Genomic DNA, 26,812 nt, shown 5'->3' with positions numbered 1-26,812 from the left:
GATAACTCTATCCTATACTATTGTTCCTGTTGTTTGGAGTCCTGTACCCTCTGTGTCTGAGTGCTTTTAACTGTGCCATTGCTGGATGTTTACCTCTTCCTTCTGCATAGGGGAATGTTGAAGTGGTGATGTGTTATGAAGTTTGACTTGTCAGTCCCATGGGACAGTGCTGAAATGTGCAAGTCAGAGTTCTATCCCTCCACAGTTGGGAGTGTGAAAACTGTAAGCAGACAGCTACGTAAAGCTTGATGTTATTTGAGATGACAATTCTTCTAGATATAGAAGTTGCTAAGACTTTAACACAGGCATTTCAACTCCAGCTGACTTTATCCCTCTCATACTGCTATCCTCTCTGCTGGCAAAGGGTGAAACCATACTTGGTCAAGTCTGTAGGATTTATCATTCAAGCTGTAAGTGGAGCAGAATTCACAATGCCTTTTGCACCTTTGTCACCTTTTTCCTTTTTTAGGGTGGATCTCTTGTTATTTGTTCAGGGTGAAAATGAAAAATGCATCAGGCCAGACTCTAGTCTGGTGGGAAAATTATAGAGATTTGTATGTTTTCCTTCTTTAGATTGAATTGAACTTTTATGGGTGATATATTTTCCCCCATACTGTAAAAAGATCCTAAGAACAAGAGGATGTTTCTTTTTCCATTGTCCATTCTCCCTAAATGTCTCCTAAACTGCCTGGGTTGTTGTGTGGCTGGGTTTTCATTTGTTAATTTATTCTTAAATAAATCAATAACAATTATCTGGCATACATTTATCCTAAAAGAAACACACAAATGGAAATGTTGTATTTCTCAATAGATTGTGTGCAGGAAAAGGGAGATGAATGATGAATCACTTCGTGTTTCTGGCAGTATTGCTCCACTTGAGGACTTGGTGCACTGCATACTCACAGCAAGGTAAATACTTTTTTTTCATTTGGAAGCTACAACATTCAGAGCTCTGGACTTGCTCATTTGTAACATTAATTAAGCAATGTTACACACTCAGTCAAGTTCATAAAAAAGATGAAGCAAGATTTAAAATTACCTTCTGTAACCCCATCGTGCAAAGTTGCCCTTTGAATTAATCATAGCACTTGCAGTGCTGTGAGTTCAGACTGTATTTGTAGATCTGCTCCCATTCTCTCATCTTGATCTATACTTCGTCACTTTCAAATAATTTACTTCTCTGAAAACTTTCATGATTTTCTGTGTTTTTACTTTCATTTGTTTCATTTGTGAAAATGTTAGGACTTACTATGACTGTTTTCTGGTTGTGCCTTCAAATCCCAGGACCAAATTTTTATTGTCTTACTCTTCACGAATACATCTCATACAAAGTAAAAAGTGTATATACATATTCTGAGGAACATAGTTAACTGTAATAAAACTTTCCAGAAGACTGTGTATTTTAAAATAAGGGAATTGCTTGCACTCTCGCTGCTGCCAGTAGCACTGGGAATGATGCTATTAAAAGAAAAATGAACAATTTTAATTGGCGTATCTGTGACTACCACTAAGAGGCAGAACATAACTATGTAGTCTTCATTATAGAAGTTTCATTGCACTAGCTGTGGTGAAGGATGAAGAAAGTTTTTTTTTTTCAATTATTATTTTATTATTTACTTATGCAGTATGATTGTACTTGATACTATACTGAAAAAAAACATATGTATTTCAGACTTTTTTCCTACCTCCTCACTTCATCCTTGAAATTCATATTTGCACGCTCCTTTCACTCAGGGTGCTAGTTTCTTGATTTTTGAGATTCTATTACCAATATCCTTTGAGTGGCAAACATTTGCAATGCAGACAAGTCCAAACAGTTACTGCATCACAGTAGCCTAGTAACTTGTTTTCACTTGCAGTTGTTCAGGAGTAACAATCTTTGCTGTTATTGGTAAAGCTGTTCAGGTAGCCTGAGTTATGTTTCAAGTAGAACAAGTCTTAAGATGCCCTCATTGTTTAAGTTTCCTAGGAGGAGTAGGTTGTAACTGAAATGAGTCATTTTCTTACTCTTTCTTTTCACTGTGCATCCAGGATGGCAGTGTTTTCTGCATAGATGATGCTTGATCTGTTGTGAGATTTAAGTTTACTCTGTGGAGAAGAACTACTTTCCTAAGGATGCTATCTGAAAGGACACAGGAAAGGGCGAAACAAAGAGCAGTCATTCTCTGAATGTTTGCTCACCTATAATCCTGTATTTACATTTGGTCATGTATCTGCAAATTGTCTGGAAGGTCCAAATCCTTTGAGATTTACTTTTTTATGCAGGGTTTAACTGTCTTCCCCTGTTGATTCAGTACTTTACACCTAAAATGCAGGTACAGTAAGGATCCAGAGATTCAGATCAGCCACCAAATTTTGTATCCAAAATGAATCTTCTCGAGGCTTTGCCTTCTGGTACTTCAGTCAGCAGGGTGGTGAAGGTACAGTTGATGAAAATCAAATTGATGAATTTGATGAAGATCAAATGAAGGTTGATGAAAAAATGAGTAACAAAGATTACATATAGCAGAATAGTAGCATTACTGCCAAATCCCCAGCATAAGAGGGATTTTAACAGCCTTTATCTTGTTTTGGTGTTGAGAGTTTGGAGAATGTGAGAATACATAATTGATCATTGTACCTTCTCTGACAAGCATTAGCTGTTCTGCTTCCACAGTTAATTGTATCATTCTCTGCATTGCTTTGGTTCTTCTGGCTCCCTGCCTGGTCAGTCATTGGCAGTGAATCTAACAATATTTCTTTTTTTTCCTGTAAGACCTAGAATTGCTATTCCCTCATCACTTAGTGAAGTGAAACTTTTTTCCCAGGCCCTCAGCTTTGTTTACTCTGTTCCAGACATTAGCAAATCATCGCAGTAGTTATAAAACTGACAGCCATTATTATTTTTTTTTTTTGTTTTTTTACTGTTTTCCAATCAATAGCAACTGTCAAGCAGCAAATCAATGATGGAAAGGCAATGCCACAAATGTTGAAAAAGTAGAAGATTTATTTCTTCACATAAAATGTTTTTGTAGTTACCTCACAGAAGCTCTGTCAAATCCTGCTGTCACTTATGTTCATCTTTTTCTAATTTACATATATATATATATATATATATTTATGTGTATTACAATATACATATATATATATATATATATATATATATATATATATATATATATATATATATATATATATATTTATGTGTATTGCCTTGAAAGCCCGTAAGGGAAGAAGGTACACGTGCATGTATGTTTGTGTACTTCCTTGAAAATTTTTTGTAGTACCACAAGCCTGTTTCTGAAACCAAGAGGTTAGGCAATAAAACCTAGCTTTCTCTCTCATGTTTTCTCTCTTGCCAGAAATGGGTGATTTGTTGCTTATGAATGGTGACAAAACATACATCTAAGAACAACCACTCAGAAGGTGATCTGTGGTTTTCAGCTAATTAGTGCTCCTAGAAAAAAAATCTGCTGCTCAAGGAGATTTTTTTTTTTCTTCCTGACAAATGAGTTTAATCTGACTTTTAAAATGTAATTTATTCTGGGAGTTAAAACCAGACCTACAAAGTCCATTTGCCTTAACTAACTCAGTCTTCATTAGGTCAAAGAATGAAAATTAGTCTAAATTTTCTGACTTAATTATTAGAAGGCTTTCTGAGTGTTGGAATTTCCTGAGATTCAGTCCCTGTTAATATGTTGTGGTGTCCCACTTCTATAGGCTGTAAGGAAAAGGATAAATATACTGATAAAGTAGCTGGTAAATTGAGAGCATAATAAAATTAAATAGCATGCCAAAGACAATGGTGAGGGGGTTACAGAGGGTTATTGAGTAGTTTTACGAACCTTGTGAGGCCGCATCTTGAGTGCTGTGTCCAGTTTTGGGCCCCTGACTGGGAGGGGCCCAAGTAAGATAAATAAAGACACTGAGGCCCTGGAGCAGGTTCAAAGAAGGGCAACACAGCTGTGAGGGGTCTGGAGCACAGGGCTTATGAGGAGCAGCTGAAGGAGCTGGGATTGTTCAGTCTGGAGAAGAGGAGGCTCAGGGGAGACCTTACTGCTCTCCATAACTACCTGAAGGAGGCTGTAGTGAGCTGGGGGTCGGCCTCTTCTCCCAGGCAACCTGTCCTGTTGCTTCAGATCTTCTTGAACAATACATTAAACATAATTGATAGACACAAAAGAACACACCCTGACAAATTTGGAGAAAGATGCGCAATCAAAATGGGTTTTGAGAAAGTTCTTAGCAGTGGCCTAATTCAATTTTTTCATAATTACATTAACGGGATTAGAAATTCCCTCTCATAGGTTTTTTTACTGAACTTCTTTGTTATGCTCACTGTTGAGCAGTGGTAGAGCCATTGTTGGAGATGGGAGCAGAGTTTGGTACGTCTTATGACTTGTTTGAAAAAACAGAATGGTTGAGGTTGGAAGGGACCTCTGGAGCTCATCTGCTGCAACCTCTGCTCAAGCAGGAACACCCAGAGCAGAATGTCCGGGATCGGGTCCAGATGGATTTTGAAGATCTCCCAGGAGAGTCCACAGCCCCTCTAGGCAATCTGTGCCAGTGTTCCATTATCTGCCCAGTACTGTAATGCTTCCAGGTGTTCACTCTTCCAGTCTGTGCCCTCTCTTTGTTCCACTGCCTTGGCTTATGTCTCCCAGAAAAAGCTAGCGTGGAGATTTTCTGGTCTTTCATAGTATACTCTTCAAAGGACTAAATAATATATAAGCATTAATATTTTTGTGTAATTTTTGTGCTCCTAGAATCCCTTGTGTTTCCAGTAACATATCTTAATGTTCACAAGGATTTGGCTCTTCAACGTCTGCTTGTGGACTGGGATGTTGGCAAGTCAGCACACAAGGCTGGGCTGTTAATGTCTTTCGAAATACAAGTCCGTCGAGCAGATGAAGCTATTGTGTGGACAGTAAGTGCATTAAAAAAAGAAATAGCTGTAGTAAATACTTGCAATATGAAAGAATCTAAAGGATAATAAAATGTTCAAATGCATATGCAGATTGTCTTGCTGTATAGGTTTATGATTTACAGCAGAGTATTTCTAAAGCTGTAATAGAAGTACCTGCACATTTCAGTAGGTGCCAGACTTGGTCTATAGTTATGCCCAGATATCATGAAAATAAAATTGTCATTCAATTGAAGAGGTAATTTCTGTCTGTAGAAGAATGTATATATGCCTTATATATCTTTATTGAGGGACTGCAATAGACAAGCTTAAAAGATCTGATTCTAAAACATTTTGTTTCCCTTCCAAGACACAATTCCCACAGACAACCTCCAAGAAAAATACCATTTCACTTTAGAAGACAGGTTTTTTGGTAATATAATAGCTAAGTATTACTGGAGACAAATTACGCATGAGCTGTGTATTGCTGCAACTCTTTTCATCTTATGAACCAAACAGTATTGCCTCAGCATGACTGAGACCTTTTAAGCCCAATATTTGGTCTTGTCAGCAATTACCAGGTATCCAGCTAGTCCATTTGAGAAGAAGGTGGTGGAATCCCCTTTGCCAAGTCCCTATTCTGCTAATTTTCTTTAGCATGTGAAACAGCAGGATTTTCTGAAGAGGCTCATGTATTATCGCCCAAATCATTACTGTTTAGGTCTGCTTCTGACTTCTTCTGAGTCCTCGACTTTAGCGTGAGAACTTTGGTCTTCCAAGAAATTGCCTTTCCTTTGGATCTGATAAAATCTTTTGGGAATTTAACACATGTCTTTGGGATAGCTTTTTATGAGTCATCTGCTGATTGAAATATAGAGGGATATTAAGTACACATGTTAAGATTTGATAAAACTGGAAAAGTGTTCTAACTTGTTCAAAGTTGCTATTTGTGAGAAAGGATGTATAGCAGAAAAAGGCTTACTCCAGATCAGCCAGTTAGTTGGTACTATTTTTTCTCTTAGGTTTGAAGAAGCACATCGCTCAATGTAGTCTAGAAGATTTTGACAACTTTGATACATGAGGTAGAATCTCATGAGTAGATATAACTTTCAAGTCAGAAACTGGGGCTTTGTTACTCCAAATTATTGTGGTTATTTCTGGGGGGAGGGGAGGAACATTGGGGGTGTGGAATTTGGACTATTCTTCCAACAAATTATTAACTTACTGGAAGAAAGAAAGAATTTTTTGAATCCAAGGACCGAGTTTATAGTGTTACTCATAATAAATATGAAGTGGAAAATAAACAGGATATTTTGGATGTCACTGTCACGCAGGAATGTATTTGCTTATGGTTTTTTTCTGAAGACTTTTCTAATAAAATACTCTGCTTTGGTGTAAGCAGACTCACATGCACAGTCCATGTAACTTTCAAAGCAGTGGCTGCAGTAGTAAGTGCTGTAACTGAAAAGAAATTTTAAAATATTTACAATATTCTTCTCCAAGAGGTGCTATTATGAAGCTGCAGGTGTTGCAGATAGAAAGCAGTAATAGAGAACAGTTCTCTAGTTGCTAGGGCGAGCCAGGGCTCTGAATCAGTTCATTGAATACGGATCTATATGCTGAGGGTGTGATGTGATTACTCCAAGGAGAACTAAAATACATGTTGTGTTCCAAAATGTATTTATAATTACGAGCACTAATACAATCCTTGAGACCACCTTTCACTGGCAAAAATGTATTTTTCAAATATGGAGGCTAGTCCAAAAGCAAGGCCTCCTGTTTTGTGATGTTGGCCCCCCACGTCTGAGGAGGTGGTATGGCAGTAGAGGTTCAACATTCCCACCAATATCCCACATTTTGTGGGTATACAACACAAATGGCAACAGAGAGGCAGTCTGAAAGATGGGTACCTGGCATGGAAGTGAGTATAAAGAAAAGGTGTGTCACTGAAAAAAGAAATGCAGAAAAAAAATGAGGTTCCTTGACATTCATTGATGCATTTGGAACATTTACAGAGTGAATGGTAGCACTGAGTTTGTCAGTGGTACTTTTCAGCAGTGGAAACAGTGGGACACGAAAGATAAGCCATGTTCTGAACGGCCACGCATAGCTGTCAAACCACAAAATGGAGAGTATCTTGATCAGCTCATCTATGTGAATCAAAGGGTTACAGCCAGGGAACTTGTATATGGATATATATATATGTATGTATATGTGCAAATTTGTCAAGGCCTGCTGAATCAATGCAAAACTGGAGGTGACAGTTTCCATCATTACTGATGACAAGAGGTGGTGTCACAACATGAGTCAATGGAGCGGCAACATAGGAATTCTCCATTGAAGAAAAAATTCAAGATGTAAAAATTTAGCAAGTAAAGTGATGTGCACTGTCTTCTGAGGTAAGAATGGGTTGATCCATCTGGATTTCCTGGAGCTTGGACAAATCATCACCCCTGACAACTATGCTCTGGTGCTGCCTGAGACAGGGGATCAAAGTACCAAAGTCAGACCAGAGAAGAAGACAACCTTTCTCTTGCAACATGATAACACCAAGCCCTGTGCCGTTTTGAAGACTATAGAACGTTGCTAATCTTGTCTGGACTATCCTACCACAACCGCAGTGCAGATTTGACTTCCATCTGCTCAGAATGATGAAAAATGTACTGTATGGACAACATTTTCCTAGCAAAGACATGGTCGTAGCAACTCTGAAACATCTCTGCTAGTGCAGATTTCTATAAGTGTGGCATGAAAAATCTTGTTCATGTAGCTAATGGTGGTGACTGTGTTGAAAAATACATTCTGTAGCAGAGAACTTGCCTTATCAAATAGTGTTATTGTGTTCTTGATATCAGTTGTAGTTTCCATGGAAATAAACAGCAGGCTTACTTTCATAGAGACCTACCTATGTGATAGTGGCCTGCTTAGTCTGAGTTGCAGTGCTGTGTATTAGTCTAGCCCATTCAGCTTCCAGGTGGTCCGTAGTACGTGTATGGTATGAAAAACTTCCATACAATACCTTCTCTTAGAACACAGTAGGACATTTTATATTTGTTGTTGTGAGCTTGAATTTATGCATTTCAATATAATAATGTTTGACAAGTTACAGAGCATTTTGCTCTGTTTTTGAACTTCACATTATACATTGGGTCATTCTTCTGTTATTATGGAGCTCTTATTACTTTTATATGTGTTCTTTCACATGCACAAGAAATGTGCAGTATATGCACAACAGTCAAACATTTTGGAGAAATTTGTGGGTGTTTTCCTACTCTGCCTGATGTACTGTTCTCTGATGCTGTTTGTCAGAACCATAACAAGACAATACATGCATAATTCCCTACTGGCCAGTGCAATTGTCTGTTGTAGTTCAGAGCCAAATATATGTAACACAGAGCATAAGACAAGGTACATAGCAGGCATCAGTGTGTCTGCAGACTGATGTGTAAGCAGGTACAAATAACTCACTGAAAGTCCCTGAGGATTAACCTGTTTCTCGTGGAACATGTCCTGAGTCATAACTCTGTTGTTAAAACCAAGCAGTCTTGCCTGTGTCTCCGCCTCTCTGCCATTGCTAGTGCAGGTTTGTAAGCAATTAATTAACATGAGCAGCAGGTAGGATTTTAGAGACTCATCTTTCAAAAGTAGTTGAACCTGCTCTCTGCTTGGTCATACTTCTTAAGTGTCTAAATATTGCTGTGTTTTCAGTAATTTGCCTTTATTTGCAGGCGTTTTTTAATACCACGCTCGATAAATCAGGAAAACCTTTTCATTGGATGTGGGATTCAGACTTACCTTTGGAGTGTATGTCACATTCAGTGAGAATCAGGAGCAAAGCAGAAGCATCAAACAGCTGGAGTCAGTGGAGTCTGTGGGAGACTGTCCAGGGTGAGCAAAACAAGCCTTTGCAATATTGGCTTTATTTTTGCACTACAAAGCTAGATTTTAATTTTCTGGTGGTTTTAATGGTAAAGTCCAACTCAGGGGAAACAACATCAAATTAAGAAAAACCATTCAACCTCTTTTTATCTCTGAGCACTGACCAACTCTTTTTTTGCAGCCCTTCTTCTAATTTGCAGACTACCTTCGTAGGTTAATGGACAAAAAGTTTTAGGACTTTTCTTGCTCATACATTAGAGCAGTGTGATATGTTGGGTAGTATGGCAGTTTGAATTTGAGTAGAATTAGGCCTTCTTTCTTGATACAGTATCTTGCCCTAGTCACGACCTAATTTTTAGAGTAGGCTTTCACCAGGTCAGACACAGCACTGGCACCGTCTGAGGGAGAGGAAAGGAAGCTCGTAGTTGTGGTTGCTTCTTCATCTGATGCATCAACACATGTTTTGTCTTGGGATCATAGCTTTGATTAGTTTCAAAGACATGGAGAGTGAGGAGTAAGTCAGCTCCCTATGTCACTTGGAAATGGGCTAATAATATAAACAAATGATATCAGAAAAAAAGAAGAAGGTTTTAATTTTGGATCATCGTATGTCTTACTAAAGCAATTTGATTTCCAGAGAATTTGGTTTAAACAAAATGTATGGCTATTTTAGGAAAAAGATGATTTGTGGGTTTGTAAATAAATACTATTCTTGCTTGGATCAACAAGGGTTTTTAATTATGAGAGAAGATCCTGGTAGTAAATCAATATGCTTAGATTGTATGCAAATTGCTGATCTCCTTCACTTTATATAACGGAAGATAAGATGAAAGAGTTTCTATTTTATTCTCAGGAGTGAGATTTTTGTGATTTTATGTATTTAATTGAAATCAGGTAGGAATCATAAAGGCTTTTCATAAGCTGATCCTGCACTACAGATCTTATTTGGAATGTCCTGATTTTTAACCAGAGAGAAAATTTTATTCCCAGCCTGTGCAAAAGCCTGTGAGGTAGCTTGAATCCCACAGACTTTTGCCCCCATCAGGGAGTCCAACATTGAAAGCCATAGATATTCCATATCCCCTTACCAATCTGATTCATTCGTTGTTGGCTTGTCTTAGTCAAACCTGTGAAAGATTCAGAGTATGTCGCTTTTTCAGTCCTCTGCTCAAAATCAAAAAGAGCGGGCATTTTGGTGGTAAACATCAATCTGTTCATAGGTCCAGGAGGCAGAGTTCATCTGTAAAGGCAATTCTTGAATGCGCTCTGCTTGTTTTCACCCATGTGAAAGGCAGCAAGATGGATTTAGGCCTCTTAGGTTGTCTGTTGTGCTACATTATATGTGGATGGATTTATCAGAATATACATGTGATTACATATCTAATTGATCTCTGATGGGGAAAAATATTAAATAATTGATCATGAATGATAATATGTTAGCAAATTTTCATGTAAATGCTCTGTTATGTGAGGCTCCTGCCATAAGAAAATTTTGAAATGGGTTATTATGCATTAATTTACAGGTCTGGATACTTCAAACATCAGTGAACCAAAAATCTTTCCGGATGAAAAAATTATAGAGGAAGGCTTTGACATCAGTCTTTGTTGCGTTGGAAGGAAAGGTCAAATCATAAAGGAATTTTTTTTAAATTCACCTATTCCTTACTTCAATCGCACGAATAGTCAAGTTGGACTTCTCATTGCAAAGAATGTGACATTTAAAGGAGTGCCTCACGTCCTTTGTAGAGAGTCTTGCCATGAAGACAATTGCTTTGCGCATGCAGTTTTCTTTGTTGGTAGTAAGTGAAGGCTTTGTTACAATTATGTTTCCCTGTTCCTATGAAGTCAATAATGGCTGCGAGGGATGTGGGGAGAGAAAAAGATATCTTGTTGTAACTTGACATTGTTCTCTTAGGTCTAGCCAAATTCAGATTAAACTCTGACTTAGTCTGTATGCATGCATGTAGAAAACATTACTAAATGGAAAGCTTTGTTTTAAACATGTTTATATTCATCTCGTTAATGATATCAATATAGCTGGTATGGTATGTGGCATTAAGTTTTGCATGGAAAAAAACAACACCACAATACAGGTTAAATTAATTAATGTATTAATATAACAAAAAGTAATAAAGAAAAGCATCCTAAAGAAGCATTTGGATTGCAATTAATTTATGGTGCAGTCCTGGTATCTCTGCAGAGTGATAACCTAATAAGTGTAATTGAAATAGTGACATCTGTAGTAAAGCAGGCTTTGTATGCATCCATCATTTCTAGTATGCTAATACATTGAGTTTATTGATTTTTTTTATTATTTTTTTTTTTTAAATGCATTAACTGCCATACTGTTGCTTTTTATGGTTATTGCCTCTGACAAGGACCACCTGATGCACCTCATGATTTTTCCTGCCAAACTCAGAACATGAGAGAAATAACATGTACTTGGGACCAAGGACGAGACACCTACCTTTATGGAAGTCACTCATCAAAATACAAGTTGTCTGAACAGTAAGTCCCCTCATTGTTACCGTAACTCTAGCCTGTGATGTACAAAACACATTATTTCTGACCATCAAAATCCATAGAAGTGTTTTTATCCTTGTTGCAGTTAGCTGCTTGCCTCTTTATAACTCACTTATCAGCTTATTTAAGCTATGACCTGTAACAAAGTTGTTGTTTCATTAGACCAGCTTCTGCTTGATAAAGCCTGCTATAACAATTATTTGGTATCAATTTGTATGGACATTTTTAAGTAGCTATAAAGATACCTGCAAACAGGATATTTATAACTTACAAATAAAATCTAATTTGTTGGATGATGCACACAACAGATAAGAAGGATTTAAGAGCGAATATCATTTTGTTCACAATCTGTGTTGACAGTAAAGCCTATCAAAATTGCTGTTTCCTAGCTAGGCACCAGTTAGCCTCATTAGAATTATTAGTTTTTTTCTCTAAAATTTTTGTAACTTTCCATTTCCTTCTTGAATTCTCAAGCTATTTCAACAATCCTACATCTGTCTATAATTTTAGTTTCTTTTTTTCCCCTCTTCTATTTTTAATCTCTCTGTAGACTTTCTCACAGCTTTTTCTTACCAGTCTGGGTCAAGGTCTTTGGCAAATCAGACCTAGGCCCTGGTTTCTTGCTACGGAGGCATTTAAACTCACAGGAGAGGAAGGGAGGTGAGACCTTAGGGCAAGGACAACGAAGAAAAAGGCTTGAAGAGAACTCATAAAACAAATAATTTGCATCAAAAGATCCCAGAAGGCAGTCATCATAGCACCTTCAGGATCTCTGCATCATTCACTTCCATTCAGATATAATGATGTTTTAGAAATAGAAGGTTAGCAGATGCACTGAGACTGCTGTTTCGTTTGAAAATATAACTGTAGACATGGGAATGCTTTATCATTGATAAACTCTGTCCCTTGTTTAAAAATCTGCAAACCCATGATGAAGTACCTAAAGCAATTTAGCTTTTCTGGCAACTAAGGATGAACTAAGTCTTCTTCAAAGAAAACTTTCATCTAATTACAAGAATAGTATATTCATGCTAGTTTGGACTAAGGAAGAGAACTAGGTAGCTTCTCACAGACCAGTGCAGCCTTGCTTTCTGTGATGCTGTATTTTAGTTTAGGCACCGGTGATTTCCACACCTATCTTGGTTCTATATAAAAAAAAGTTTCTTTTCTTCTTCTTCCTTTTTTTTTTTTTTCTTCCTGTTTTTTAATAGGTTTTCCAAATCTTCTGTTCCATGCACGGTAAATTGTTCTGAGAGGTGCTCATGTTCTTGGGATATAGGGAAGCAGAGGATCTATAATATCACACTGACTGTTGAAAACCCACTGGGAAAGGGAACTGCCACGGATGTTTTTGATGTTGCTCACAGAAGTAAGTCCTTTTCTATTTCTTTGATGAAAACTTTTTGTGGAAGGCCTTGTTTTCTTGGTCTTAATACTTGGATGCCAGCTTAAAGCAGAAATCACTGGTTTTGTCTTCTCAGGTTTTGTTAGTTTTCTGTGCTATAGTTAGCTGCTTTCTCTTCGGTTTCAGCTTTGCAAAGTTCTGTAAATAGTAGTGGCTGTGGTCCTATGTTCTGTATTATTTTGTGTGCCCCTAGTCCCTTAACTTCCTAACTAGTCATCAATGGCTCTATGTCCAGGTGGGGGCCGGTAACGAGTGGTGTCCCCCAGGGGTCTGTCTTGGGACCCGTGCTCTTCAACATCTTTATCAATGACATCGATGACGGAATCGAGTGCACCCTCAGCAAGTTTGCTGATGACACCAAGCTGAGTGGTGCGGTTGACACGGTGGAAGGAAGGGATGCCATTCAGAGGGACCTCGAGAGGCTAGAAAGGTGGGCCCAGGTGAACCTGATGAGGTTCAACGCTGCAGAGTGCAAGGTTTTGCACTTGAGCTGGAGGAATCCCAGGCATCTGTACAGGCTGGAAAGAGCGGTCCTTGAGAGCAGCCCTGTGGAGAAGGACCTGGGGGTCCTGATGGATGAAAAACTTAATATGAGCCAACAGTGTGCTCTTGCGGCTCGGAGGGCAAATGGTATCCTGGGCTCCATCAGAAGAGGGGTGGCCAGCAGGGACAGGGAGGTGATTGTCCCCCTCTACTCTGCTCTTGTGAGGCCCCATCTGGAATACTGCATCCAAGTGTGGAGCCCTCAGTACAAAAACGACAGGGAGCTGTTGGAGAGGGTCCAGAGGAGGGCCATGAAGATGATCAGGGGACTGGAGCACCTCCCCTATGAAAACAGGCTGAGGGAGTTGGGCTTGTTCAGCCTGGAGAAAAGAAGGCTGTGGGGTGACCTCATTGCAGCCTTTCAATACCTAAAGGGAGCCTACAGAGGGGAGGGGAATCAACTCTTTGAAAGGGTTGGTATGTGTAGGACAAGGGGAAATGGTTTTAAGTTGAGGGAGGGGAGATTTAGGTTGGACATCAGGGGGAAATTCTTTACCCAGAGAGTGGTGAGGCACTGAAACAAGCTGCCCAGAGAGGTTGTGGATGCCCCATCCTTGGAGGTGTTCAAGGCCAGATTGGATGGGGCCCTGGGCAGCCTGGTTTAGCATTAAATGTGGAGGTTGGTGGCCCTGCCTGTGGCAGGGGGTTGGAGATTCATGATCCTTGAGGTCCCTTCCAACCCTTGCCATTCTGTGATTCTGTGATTCTGTGAACTACTTCTACCTTAAAACACTTGTCTATTTACTGCGTTTCCAGCAGTCTTTCCAGTTCTTCTTAATTGTCTTTGTGTCCTTTAACCCCATCACATCCTCCTCAGTGTTGCCATGCTCCTTCAGTTTTCTTGCCTGTGTAAAGAAGCAGGAAGCAACCTGTGATTTATCTGCTTATGAAGTGGAAAGGCTGATGGACCCGGAGTTTGCTGATGTAGTTTTTGCATTCTGGCAGCACTTCCTTCCTTACAGGCTCTCATTTCAGGTTTATTAGACACATTATTTTCTTATGACTCATAGGAACATGTTAAAAGTCCTTCTCTGTAAAGTTTATTTCATAGAAGCAAGTTGATTATTTGAGTTTTTTGAGGGAAGAAGAAATGGAGCAGGAAGAAAGAAAAAACTGGGAGGTTGTAGTGTGATATTGCATTATGATAAAGTTAGTTTTCATGGGAAATTAGTCTTGAATATTTAACACTGAATGTGCTCCATGCATTCTAGTTTTTACTACAGTTTTCTTTTGCCAGTCTTAGTGATTGTTACAAGCTACAGAAATGGTATATAATACTTATGATGAGTCAGTCTTTTAAGTAGTGATGGCAATAAAGTTCTTAATGTTTTCTCCGATCCTGGAAATGATTACAGTAGAACATTCGTTTAAGCAAACAAAGGAAAACCGAAGTCCATAATTTCCAATTCTGCTTGTGGGCACTGTGTATAAAGCACAAATTCCTTTGAGTCTGGAAGTCCCCAGATTTTAATTTATGCTCTATCAAGTTTTAGTACAATGATGAAAGCTGGACACATATCACTCACTTGCATTGCCAAGTCTCATTCCTTGGAATTGAGATGATAATAGCAGAGTTAGAGATCTGCTTCTCTTGCTGAGTATTATTTACACAGCAGTAAAAGATCTCAAAAATCTTTCACAAGTAACACTGGTAATGTTTACCAAGAGGGTAACTGCTAGTAGCATTTAAAATGAGAATTGTGAAAGATTGTGGTACAGGTTTCTGGAGTATAGGAACTTGCTGAGTGTTATTCACTATTCTGCTTCAAAAGATTCCACCAGTCCCTGTGTTACAGCATTTAAGTGCATGATATTCTAAAATATCTCCAAATCAGGAAAAGTTTTTTCTTGCCATTGTTTGTTTGCTTGTTTGTTTGCTACCTGTATAACATTTATACCATCATAGAATGATTTGGAAGGGATCTCTTCCTTTGAAGAAATCTAGTCCAGTCCCCTTTCTTCAAGGAGATTACACAGGACTATGAACATTTTTTCATTGTGAAATTAACTTTTAACTTATGTCTACTTCTCCTAGAGCAGCAGAAAACAATTACACTGTGTTTAATATTTCTTTAATTGCTCAACTAAAATACCTTAAAATACATTTGTGTATATTTTATGTTTTACAAGAGTTAACTCAGGTTCTCTATTTGTTTGTAGTTTATCCCCTACCACCTTTCCAGCAGTGGGAAGAATACACAGATGCAGAAATTGAGTTACACTGGGAACAAAAGGAAAAGGAAATTGAACTCTTTTGTCAAGCTGAAGTGTGTCAACCCGATGGGAAAGCAAAACTAGTATGAAATCTGAATTTATTCTAAAGCAAAAATTATTCTTTAGCAATCTTAATTTAATCTGAGTCTTGTGAGCATGCTGATTTGTATGTTTTTCTGATTTTATTTGCTATCAGGTTCCATGCTTATTGTGTGGTCCACATGGCTGGCCATTGCTAATGTTAATTCATACTTCCAACGCTGCCTGTACTGCTGACTGAAATGTATGGTGTGACTGGTCTATATACTCTGTCCTCTGCCAAATGGTCTGCTGAAGTAAATGAAAATACTTACAGGCCTTATAATTGCTGTTACTATAGCTACTGCTAATCTTCATTTGTTTGCCATACTTTTATAATTCATATCATCTTAGAAGCAAATGGCATGGAAGTGTATTGAAGGATCACACTTTTTTGATATTAGTCCAGAATTCTCCTGTACACCACTAGCTGTTCTTAATGGTAGTGTGCAAGTGTGCATGGTTTCCAGTGAGGAAATCCCAGGACAGTTTTTCTTTCCATCCTCTTAAACCTCCTTGAAATTGTTTAGGTAGAGTCATCATGTTCCAGTTCTTTCACAAACACTGAAGTTGATTTACACTTTGCATATTTACTGTGGTTTCTTTGTAGTCCTTTTCTTATGAGGGCAACTTGACTTCAACATATTAAAAGGCATTAAGAAGATCAGAAGCAACCTGTGTTCTGTCTTTACTATTGCCTAAGAGCTGTCAGATTAAATCATTGCTGCGTTTGGCCTTAACAGGAGCATGCGCACTTTTGCAAGAACTCATTTGACCTTTTAAGATTGAGTGTGGAAAAAAAAAAAGAAAATTGAAAGAAAAGGCAGCTATACATGCTGTGCATATGTCTAGAACAGCACATTGCTTAAATTAGCTGAGTAAGAGACCTGGTAATGGTGAGGATAAGGTCTCAGTAAATTCTGTCTGCCTTTATGTGAAGAGTTGTCATTTGACTCACTGCAGGAGTCTCCTACTCAGATGGTTGCACTGAACAAGGTTGTACAACTCTTTCTGCATCTCCCATTAGCACTCGTGACTATCTCTTTTTTCCTTTTTTTTCTTTTCTTTTTTTTATTGACTGCTGTTCAATTATTGTCTTTTCCAAAACAAGCTTTACTGGCCACTGTATGTAGTAGAGGCAAAATCAGTTTTTCAAACAAAAGCTTCTTGTTGCTCATGAAGGAAAAATAAGCTCTGACTGATCTGTTTTTCTGTTTTGCAGTACAATAGTTCAGACACACAACTATATCGTAACCGCATCACCCTTGGTGGACTGCAGCCCTACACCAGTTACACAGCTAGAGTACGTTGTGGTGCAGCTCAGCATTTCTGGAGATGGAGCGAGTGGAGCAAAGCCCACACTTTCAGAACAAAGGAAAAAGGTATGTCTGGTCTATAGAAAAAGGAGTCTTCACCTGATCCCTCTTCTTGCTACTTGCTACTAATGTCACTAGAGGAGAGTCCTTGTTGCGGTCATGAAAGCAGAATCATACTAAGCAAACTTTAGGAAGGTGGCCTCTTAAATCATCCTTCATAGCAGCCTCTGGAATTTCATCTACTGCAGGCAGTGGAAAATCCAGGTGACCAGGAGGATGAAAGTGTTCTTTGAGGACTAGAAAAGCAATGCAGAGGTGGGAATAAACAACTGGGAACTGAAAGCAAAGAAAGGATTTTTAGAGAAGTGAGCTATACTAGAATTCATAAGTAAAAGCTGAATACAGCAAGAAGTTAAAGGATGTTTTGCCAAGACGTAGAAGTGATTGGGAAAGAGAAGTGTGGAGGGTTGTATGTCTTCAAATGGAGGCAAATAAAGCATCTTTGTTTTGCTGTATTTCCTCCAGCTCCATCAGGGAAACTGGATGTCTGGAGAAAAATTACACCAGCTCTGTGGGGGCGGAATGTGACCTTGTTCTGGAAGGTGAGACATTGGCACAGAAATGGAAAAAAAAACTATTTGAAAATGGGTTTGAAACTTCTCTCATTAACTTTAACAAGCCTCTGTGCACTTTAAGGCAAGAGCCTAAGAAAAATATTTTATATTACATGTTTCAGGAAGTTTCTAGCTATATGATCTTGGTATTTCAGACATGCATACTTCTGTTTTGCCAAGTATTATAATAAGGTAAATCCTATTACTGGTATTTCTGCATTTCCATTTGAAACAGTATGCTTATGCTTATGAGTGCAATGAGTGTTTATATTGTTATAGAAATAATGTATGTGAGTTATTATTTAAAGTTGTTTTTCTCGTGTTTTCCTTCAGGAAAATTTTCTAAGTAATTGATGTTTACCTACATTTCTTTTTTGTTCCTAGCAAGAAGCAGATTTTCAAGCGAATGGGGAAATTATTTCATATGAAGTAACCTGGGAAAAACTAGTAGGCCGATTTAAGCCTGAACACATTTCTCTTTCATCAGATTGTAATAGTACAAGGATTTTCATTGATAATCATCCTTACAGAATCAGTATCACAGCAAGGAACAATGTTGGTTATTCACATCCTTCGGTGTTGATCATCCCTGGAGCTACAGGTAACAGTAGGAGTATTTCCAGCTAAAACTGGCTTTTCATTACCAGAGTTTTATATCCACTTATATTAAGGGAGGCTGTCCTTATGGATGAAGGAGTGGAGCAGTGCTGGCACTTCTTTAAGGCTGCATTTTTGAGAGCACCATAGCTCTCCATCCACCTGAAATCAAGCAGAGAAGGCAGAAGATTAGCATGGCTGAGAGGGTACCTCCTGATCAAGCTAAAGGATAAAAAGTGAAAGCAGGGATGTGTGGCCTGGGAAGAGAACAGGGATGTCATCCAGATGTGCAGAGGAGAGATCAGTAAGGTCAAAGCAAAGAGGAAACATGGCAAGGTAAATAATAAAAAAAAGATTCTATATATATATTGGTCAGGAAAGAAGAGTGTACCTCCTCTGATAAACGAGAAGAGACAAGTGCCTTCAACACATGTAGAGAAGACTGAAGTACTGGGTGAGTTGTTTGCATCTGTCTTCACTGGCAGCCATACTTCCCAGTTCTTCTTTCACAACCCTGAACCTCTAGGCAGGTGTAAGGGGAGAAAAATCTCTCCTGCTGTAAGAGCAGAGCAAGTTAGAGATGAGGCTGACATGAGCCAGCAGTAAGCACACAGCCTACAGCCCAACTGTATGCTGGGCTACATCAAAAAATTCCAGCAGGGTGAGGGAGGTGATCATCCCCCTGCACTCTGTCCTGATGACCCACCTGCAGTACTATGTCCAGCCCTGGGGACCCCAGCACAAGAAGGACATGGAGTTATTGGAGCAGGTGCAGAGGGTGGCCACGCAGGTGATCACAGGGCTGTAGCACCATTCTTACAACGAAAGGTTGAGGGGTTGTTCAGCCTGAGGAAAAGAAGGCTACCGAATGCCCTAATGGCAACCTTCCAGTACTTAAAGGGAGCTCGTGAGCAGGAGGGAGGCTCCTTTTACATAGCTTTAAACTAAAAGAAGGGAGATACAACTTCGATATTAGGATGGCATTCTTTACTCAGAGAGTAAAGAATTCTCTGCTGCCCAGAGAAGCTGTAGGTGACCCATCCCTGGAAATGCTCAAGATGGATTGGAAGGGGCCCTGGGGGGCAGCCTGAGCTCGTGTTGGGCAAGAGGCTGGATAAATATTGCCTCTGGCTAGTCTTTAAGGTTCATTCAAATCCAACCATTCTGTGAGTCCATGATTCTATGACTTATAATCTTGAGGGAATAAATTAACCTGACCTGAAAACGGAAATCACGGCTATCTGGAAATTATCACTGTATTTTGGCCTACGGGGCAGTACTCTATGCATATTGACACAGGGGCCTCGATCTGTCCCTCCTAAGACAAAGTCTGTTTTCCACAGTCTTCGCAAAGCGTGCTTAGCCTTAGTCTAGGCATCAAACCTGCAGCATGTGCTGTGACAGCCCAGCCCTCCGTGAGTGAAACTTGTGCATGCCATTAGCCTCTTGTGGCTTTCTGTTCTTGACTCCAGTTTCTCGCTGTTGAATTCTTTTTCTGGATTTATGGTAATAACTTCTTATGTTTCCTGAGCAGTTGGCTTTCAGCATAGGAGAGGGCTTATATGTCTGATCATGGAAGAGCATAACTGTTTATTATGATTGACCCTTGTTTATTCAGATCTTATGCAGGATAATAACAGAAACTGCTTTTTTTTTTTTTTCATTCCTAGACACTGAAAAGAGGCTCAATAAATCAGAGCTTAAAGAAGGACAGGTTAATGGCACAGACGGCGGCATTTTGATTTCCTGGAAGCCCAGAGATAAATCTGACAGTTACATTATTGATTGGTGTAACTTTCCAATCCTGCAGCCTTGTGATTTACAATGGAAGAGATTTGGACCGAACACTTCCAGTGCTCTGATCAAATCAGGTGAAAGCAGAATGTGTTTTTTTTCTGATGTCCAAACTCTTTTATGCTGTGGGCATTAAAGGAATTCAGAAAGCATGTCTTGTAGAATACTGAAGTTTGTGCAGTGCACATACAATTATGTAAAAGCATTTGGCATAATGGTTTGCCCAGCAGCTAAAATAGACACCATAAATACGTTAGCACCACTGAGCCATGGAAATCAGAGCAGTATTTTAGCAAAACATCTTCTGAGTGTCTTTAAGCGACATCTTGAAGGAGTGTAGTTACTGTTATCTGTAAGTACAGAGTTGCAAAATGGAGCTCTGCCTCGTCTGTAGCACAGGTTAGAAGTTTACACTGACATTATAACATCTACTGCACAATGAGAAGCTCAGTACTCTCTGTGTTCCCCAGAGAATGTGCAGATTTTATCCTGGTAGTGACCATTAGATCCAAATCCTTCCCAGCCTTTTGAAAGTCACTGTGACCTACTACTGAAATTGATAAAGGCATATAGCCTTCCCAGACTCTCTCAACTGAGAGTTCAAATTTTGAAATGAAATGATCAAAGTTTGGCTGAGCACATCTTAGTATTCAATAAATAAATTGCACCTCAATCATTAAAAGAAAAACAAAAAGCAACCCACACAAAAGCAACCCACACAGCAATAGCAAGACCAAAAAAAACCAAAAAAGTCACATCATGGGAACCTATTTTTGTAATCAGTTCTATTATTTTCTAGCTGCTTTTGTTCCTGGGGTGAGATACAATTTCTGCATCTATGCGTCTGCTGCTAATAGAGTCTCCTTACTGGAGAAGAAGACTGGTTATCTCAAGGAGCTTCGTAAGTTGGGAATGCATTTCAAGTTTATGTATTTGCTGAATTCATCTACCACCAACTGAGGAATTCCTCAGCCCTGCTTCTGTAGCTAGATTAAAATGCACTTGCTGTGTTGTTTCAGTATAATCTGTGAAATAGATGATTTACAAGTTGTAAAACAATGTATATTCCCTTTACAGAGGATATGAGACCAGTGCTGTGACCAGGTCAAGCCCATGCTGATCAGACTATGATTAGCAGTGCATGTGTGCTTTGTGTGCTATGTAGACTCACACTATGAAGGTATCAGATTTTTTTGAGTGCTTTGGCTTTGTTCAGTCTTTAGATTAAATTGAGATACAAATATACGTGGGAAATCAGAACTTTTCCAAGCGAAAAGATTAATGTGATTGAAGGATAATGCCAAGTCCAATAGAAATTTTCTTTTTTCCAGCTCCTCGATTTGACCCTGATGTGAAAAAAGTTGAACTGAGTTATCATGAAGTAACACTGTACTGGGATCCTTATCCCACGGATGAGATACTGCCTGGTTTCTTAAGAGGTTACCATGTTTATGTGTCACCTGTGCAAGAGGATTGCAATTTGAAAGGATCCAAAAAACATGTTCTTGCAGGTATCAGAGCCCCGGGGTTTTGGAAGTTCTGTCATTAATATAGGTGAGAAGGAGGCCTTGTGGCCTACACTCAGCGTCTTGAAAAGGTCATATTGGGCCAGCAAATCTGGCATCTGCTTCTTTTGATTCCTTCCTAATATTTGAGGTGTTATTGGGCAGAATTAGGGTCCCGGCATTATAAGGATTTATAGCTCCTTGTCCTTTTTCTGTAGGTCCCTTCAGCATTAGTGTGAACTACAGAAAGGATTCTTTCAGTACTGTAGGAGGAGTCATTCCTGCTTCTTGCAATCTGAGTTCCAGATGAATTTCCAAAACATCTGTTTGTGATCTACTTGGATGAGAGTCATAGGAAGCATGGTAGTTTTACTAGGTATTTTAGAAACAGATGGAATAGCACTTATTTCCTTCAGAATTGGAACACTGTGGAAATTCCCCATTTGAATTCCTTTATAATGAAAGTATTTGTTGCTTTGCTCTCCAGTGGAGTTCTTAAGGCAGTTCTTAAGCTGTGGGGTGGCACAAAGCCATGTTTAACTTTTCATTTCTGGTTTTAATGATTCGTGTCCGAAACTGCTCCGATGATTCGTACATTAAAATTTTCATGTGTTTCCAAGTCGTTCAAGGTTATTTTTTTTCCTTATCTCTTCTTCCAGGTGAGTCATGTTTTCTCTCAGATCTCTCTCCCTATTAGGTTAGCACCAGGATGAAAAACATAGGCTGAACTGAAGGAAAATTATTAGATGTTTCAGTCATCTTAAATTAATCAACGCTTAAATTAAGCACTAAAGAGCCACAGTTCTGTAAATAATCCCAGTTAAACTTAGAGTGGTTAAAAAATGCTACTTTCCAGTTGCATGAGCTAGCAGATAGGAGGTGTGACTGGGAACATGAGAAACAAGCTAACCCTTCTCTCCCTGGGGTCTGGGAGTTGCACAATAGACAGAGTATAATTTTGGGATAGAGATGTCTTGCTTTCAATTAACTTGGAAGAATTTGATCTAAGCTTAAAAGCAACAGAACTCCAAAGAAAATGGCAAAACACCAAATCAAACTCTAGTCAGAGGAAATGGAAGTATAGGGATTTCTCGTATTTCTTGACAGCAAGTCATCAGAAAGCCTACTGCAAGACAGACTATGCTGTCAGAGTCCAGCTAGAAGGGATGTGAGCACAGTACAGTGGCAGTGAGTCAGGATGCATCATTTTTCTCAGAAGAAAGTGTGCAGATTACAAAGAAGGGGAACTGCAAATGTTCTGTTATTTCAGTGGTTTAGCTACATTGATTTGTAATGTTTCATTCTAGGTGGTTCAGTGGTATGTAAGTTCACAATTGAAAATCCAGAAGAAAAAACATACACAGTGAAACACCTGACGTCAAACACGAAATACAAGCTAGCCATTAAAGCATATACGGGTGGAGGAGAAACTCCCATTATTAACTTCAGATACATAGATACACCACATGACTGTGAGTACTGGGAATGAGAAATGTTTCTGCCCACAGAAGGATGGGAGGGTGCTAGAATAATCTTCCTTTCTCAAGGGAAAACATTTAATTCTGAAAACAAAATATGTATGCCAATATGATATTTTGATGCTTTTAAGTGGCTGTGTTTTTATTTTAGAATGAAAAGAATTCCACAGGCATAGCATATCCTTCTGGGAAGTATAATAATTCATGCAGATTTGCAGGCCTAGGGAGTCCAGTTTGTTAGATCACTGAAGAATTTTATTGGATTTAATTCATATTATAATACAGGAGAAACTAAATACCAGTATACAGAAAGAGAACTTCTGTATGGACTTTTGAATTTCTAATTATGATTCCTTTACTTACTAGTCCTTGAACCCATTGTCAAGCTAACTCTTTCATCAGTCAGTAACAGGGGGTTCTTTGAACACTGCAGTTCACTAATGGGGTAGATTTGATCTCCAAAGCAGAACATGATATCACCTGCCTCTAGTTCTGTTCCTTGAAAATACAATTCAGCAATCTCAGTTGTGAGATTTGTGATCCAAGTTGGGAATGTCTCGTTTTGAAACATTTGCCTGGGGTAAGGGTGAAGGGGGAGCAAAGGGTTAAGTGTTGGTTATGCAAGGACACTTCATGCTTTATACTAACTAAATAAAGGGCCCAAATGCTCATGGTACCCAATGAAAGGCAGTTCTGCATCCTGCACCTTTGTTCTATCTTCCATGCTTCTGCTTTAGGCACAGACATTTGTACTGACATAATTATCCTAGGAAAGCTAAGAAGGAGAATGTAATGTGACTATTTCCTGCTGTGGTTTGTGGTAGAGACACAAAAGCTGGCTGGCACAGGGCAAGAGGGCAGCAGCTAGGGGAAGTTTTCAGAGGACACTTGTTCTTTGTCAGGGCCTACGTGTAGTAGTCTGAATTATTTGTGAGAAATAGTCTAAGGCTATGTACTGTACCCAGAAGTGAAAATACCGAGATCCTTAATCTGCATAAAACCTAGGAGAGCAAGAACACTGGCAGTGTCTGTCCTGATACGGTCTAACCATACTGAAGGTACAGAGTTTATGTCGGCTTTGTCTCACTGAAAAAATATGTTGCCTCTGGGGATCTGCAAGAAATCTGAAACCAGTAGTTGCTAAGTAAGTTGCTAAGTAAGATTCCTACACTTTTAGCTTTTGGAAATGTATGCTTACAGTTAAGAAGTTAACGTGAGGGCAAAACAAAGGAACCTAGCAATATTTCAGTTTTGGTAATCAATATCCAAAGACATACAGCTATATCCCAGAACTTAGAGCCAAAATATCTTACAATCACAGGCAATTTCACTGCTGAGTTACTGGCTCATATCGTACATGGACTTGGTTGTGTTTCTGTTGCAGATTCTGAGGCTATATTAAACAAATGAGAAGTTGTAAACAAAATTTTGAAGTATTTTTCTTTTACAGCAGACATGCTGTACCTTCTAGTCCTGCTTGTGGTAGTTCCGTCACTAATAATGGCTGTGTGCCTCTGGAAGATGAAGTGGTAAGCTATAATGCATTTTCTTCTTGCAGCCAGAGAATGCAAGTAGTGTAATTCACAAACCACAGCTGCTTTTTGTTGCTTCCAGCCTGTTACAAAGCCTTGTTCATTTTTTCTTTGACTGTCCATCTGTGTGGATGCTGTAAGTATTTGGCTTGCAGCATTTCTGAGACACTCATCATTTCCAGCTGTTTCTCTACACATCTAGTGTTGCTTTGGCTGGCAGAATATGCTTTGATGAGAGAACAAAGAAACATCACTTGTTTTGCTTTCTTGTTTCCAGGGTGAAGGATTGCTGTTGTCCTGTGATACCTAGTCCTAACAAGAGCAAAGTGCTATCATTCAAAGAGTTTAAAGTAAGATCACTTGAAATCTAGTATTTTTTATTTTTCCCTTCTTGATTAGTAAATATTTTCTAGTGTTAGCTCCATTTAACATGAGTGACACTCACATGCAGAAATGAATGCAAATCAATATCCCCATTTCACGGAAAACTTAGTGATAGCTAGATACAGCTAAAAGTGAAAGTAAAATTATACACCAAGTGGAATTTTTTGATGGAGTGCTTCTTCCAGCATTACTTTTCAAAAAGCAGTGCTATCTGAACATAACAGAACATATTGTGGGATGGTGCACTTTGAAGCAGCCTACTGCTGTATCCACCCATCCCTTGGCTGCATGCATCCCTTATGCTGTCATGCGTAGGAAGGAGTGTGATCTACGTAATGATTCCTGGGAGGATGCATGGGACTCTGTCAGGTCTGATGGTGAGGAAAGAATCGGTTAAAGGCCCTAAGCTTCCCCTGTGTGTCCTATAAACCAGGAGCTGCTGTCTTAGTGCCATGTGCAAAGGAGCCACATCAAGAGCAGTTGTCAGCAGGGCAAGGGAGGTGATTGCCCCCCTCTGCTCTGCTTTGTTGATGCCAGTCCTGGGGATCCCAGCACAAGAAAGACATGGAGCTGATGGAGGAGGTCCAGAGAAAGGCCACGGAAAGGATCGTAGGGCTGGAGCACCTCCCCTCTGAAGGTAGACTGAGGGAGCTGGGATTGCTCAGGCTGGAGGAGGCTCATGGGAGACCTCATTGTGGACTTCAGTGCTTTAAGAGAGCTTATAAGAAAGGTGGAGGCTCACTTTCTATGCAGTGTGATAGTGATAGAGCAAGGAGGACTGGTTTTAAACTAAATGAAGGGAGACTGATTAAAAGTTTGGAGGAGATTCATTATTCAGAGGGTAGTAAAGGACTGGCATGTGTTGCTCAGAAAAGCTGTGGATGGAGGCACTCAAGGCCAAGTTGGATGGGGCCCTGGGAAGACTGTTCTAGTGGGTGCTAACCCCTGCCCCTAGCTGGGCTTTAAGGTTCCCTCCAACCCAAGCCATTCTGTGAACATATAAAGGATTGAGTGGATATGGCCCTTACTGCCATATCCACTGTCCCTTAAAATACCTCCAGCAATGGGGACTCCACCACTTCCCTGGACGGCCTGTTCCAATGCTGTGTCCTTTTGTATCAGAGATACTCTGTGAATTTCACATAAAATCCAGCTTTCATCAAACATTTTGTATTTTTCATTAATTTCTGTTCATTTAATCCAAACTCGAAAAATTGATAATTTTACAAGCATTTAAATTAATCACTCTTTTCTTTACTCTTGAATTCTTTCACTGAGCACTTTTTTGTGTTTGATGCTTCTCCTGTAGATTGGTACTGAGAAAGTACTAAAGCTAAGTGACTGCATTCCTGACACCCTAGCACTGGATAATAAGGCTGAGGCCAGAAAATTACCTCCACGGAGTCTGATGTCTTCAACGCGAACAGAAGATAAGATTGATGATCAGAATCTTTCCTCAGTTTATCATAACAAAAATGAAGAGAGAAACTTTCCATCCACACCTACACCTCAGACTTATACTTGGTTTGAAAATTTTGCTTATTCTTCTCAACTTGCAGTTGAAACCAATCCCTATGAAACACCAGAGACGCTAGAAACCAGCAAGGAAGAAGTGTCAGCAGTGCTGTACCAGCCACAGTACTACCTCAATATTCTGAATGATGCTTCTACCTCATCACCTGGAGAAGCAGCTGGCAGGAAGAGCAATCTGAGATACATATCACAAACAGATGTGCACTGCATTGGAAGGAGGCTCTTTGACTGAGTCTGTCGATTGGTTGTGTTTTAAAATGCAAACACGAATTTCTGAAGGCACAGCAACTTCTCTTTCTGATGCAGGCTTTCACAAGCCCAGATGTCCCACTCCTGTTATCCCTGCAAAGCTGTACTTTGGTGACTAGTTCAAGGCTTCTGCAGTGAAATGCTGCATGCTATCTTTTGATCAGAAGTTACTGGCTTTAGAATTTGCAGGCCGATGTTTTGCAGCCTGTAACATGCAGTGGGAACCATCTTCCCATCAGGGCAGCTGTGGAGGAGTTAGCAACACTCTCGTAGTGCCTTTTTTGGC

General features: G+C 39.4%; 1 protein-coding gene across 1 annotated transcript; it reads left to right on the top strand.

Annotated features, from left to right (window-relative positions):
• Window positions 1-836: 836 nt before the first annotated feature.
• Window positions 837-26,509, top strand: OSMR (oncostatin M receptor; the record flags this gene model as incomplete). The annotated part of the gene is made up of 17 exons (XM_079548312.1): window positions 837-909; window positions 4,746-4,906; window positions 8,611-8,770; window positions 10,285-10,560; window positions 11,140-11,269; window positions 12,496-12,653; window positions 15,393-15,529; window positions 16,747-16,906; window positions 17,366-17,442; window positions 17,839-18,055; window positions 19,722-19,922; window positions 20,645-20,746; window positions 21,177-21,356; window positions 22,658-22,822; window positions 24,279-24,357; window positions 24,638-24,710; window positions 26,054-26,509. 17 exons carry the CDS (start codon window positions 837-839, stop codon window positions 26,507-26,509), a joined length of 2,805 nt encoding a protein of 934 aa, XP_079404438.1.
• Between the last annotated feature and the right edge of the window lie 303 nt (window positions 26,510-26,812).

This window comes from Tetrao urogallus (genome assembly GCF_951394365.1).
Source record: "Tetrao urogallus genome assembly, chromosome: Z".
Lineage (NCBI taxonomy): Eukaryota > Metazoa > Chordata > Aves > Galliformes > Phasianidae > Tetrao > Tetrao urogallus.
Note: the sequence above shows the minus strand (reverse complement) of the source record. Positions and strands in the feature narration are given on the sequence as shown.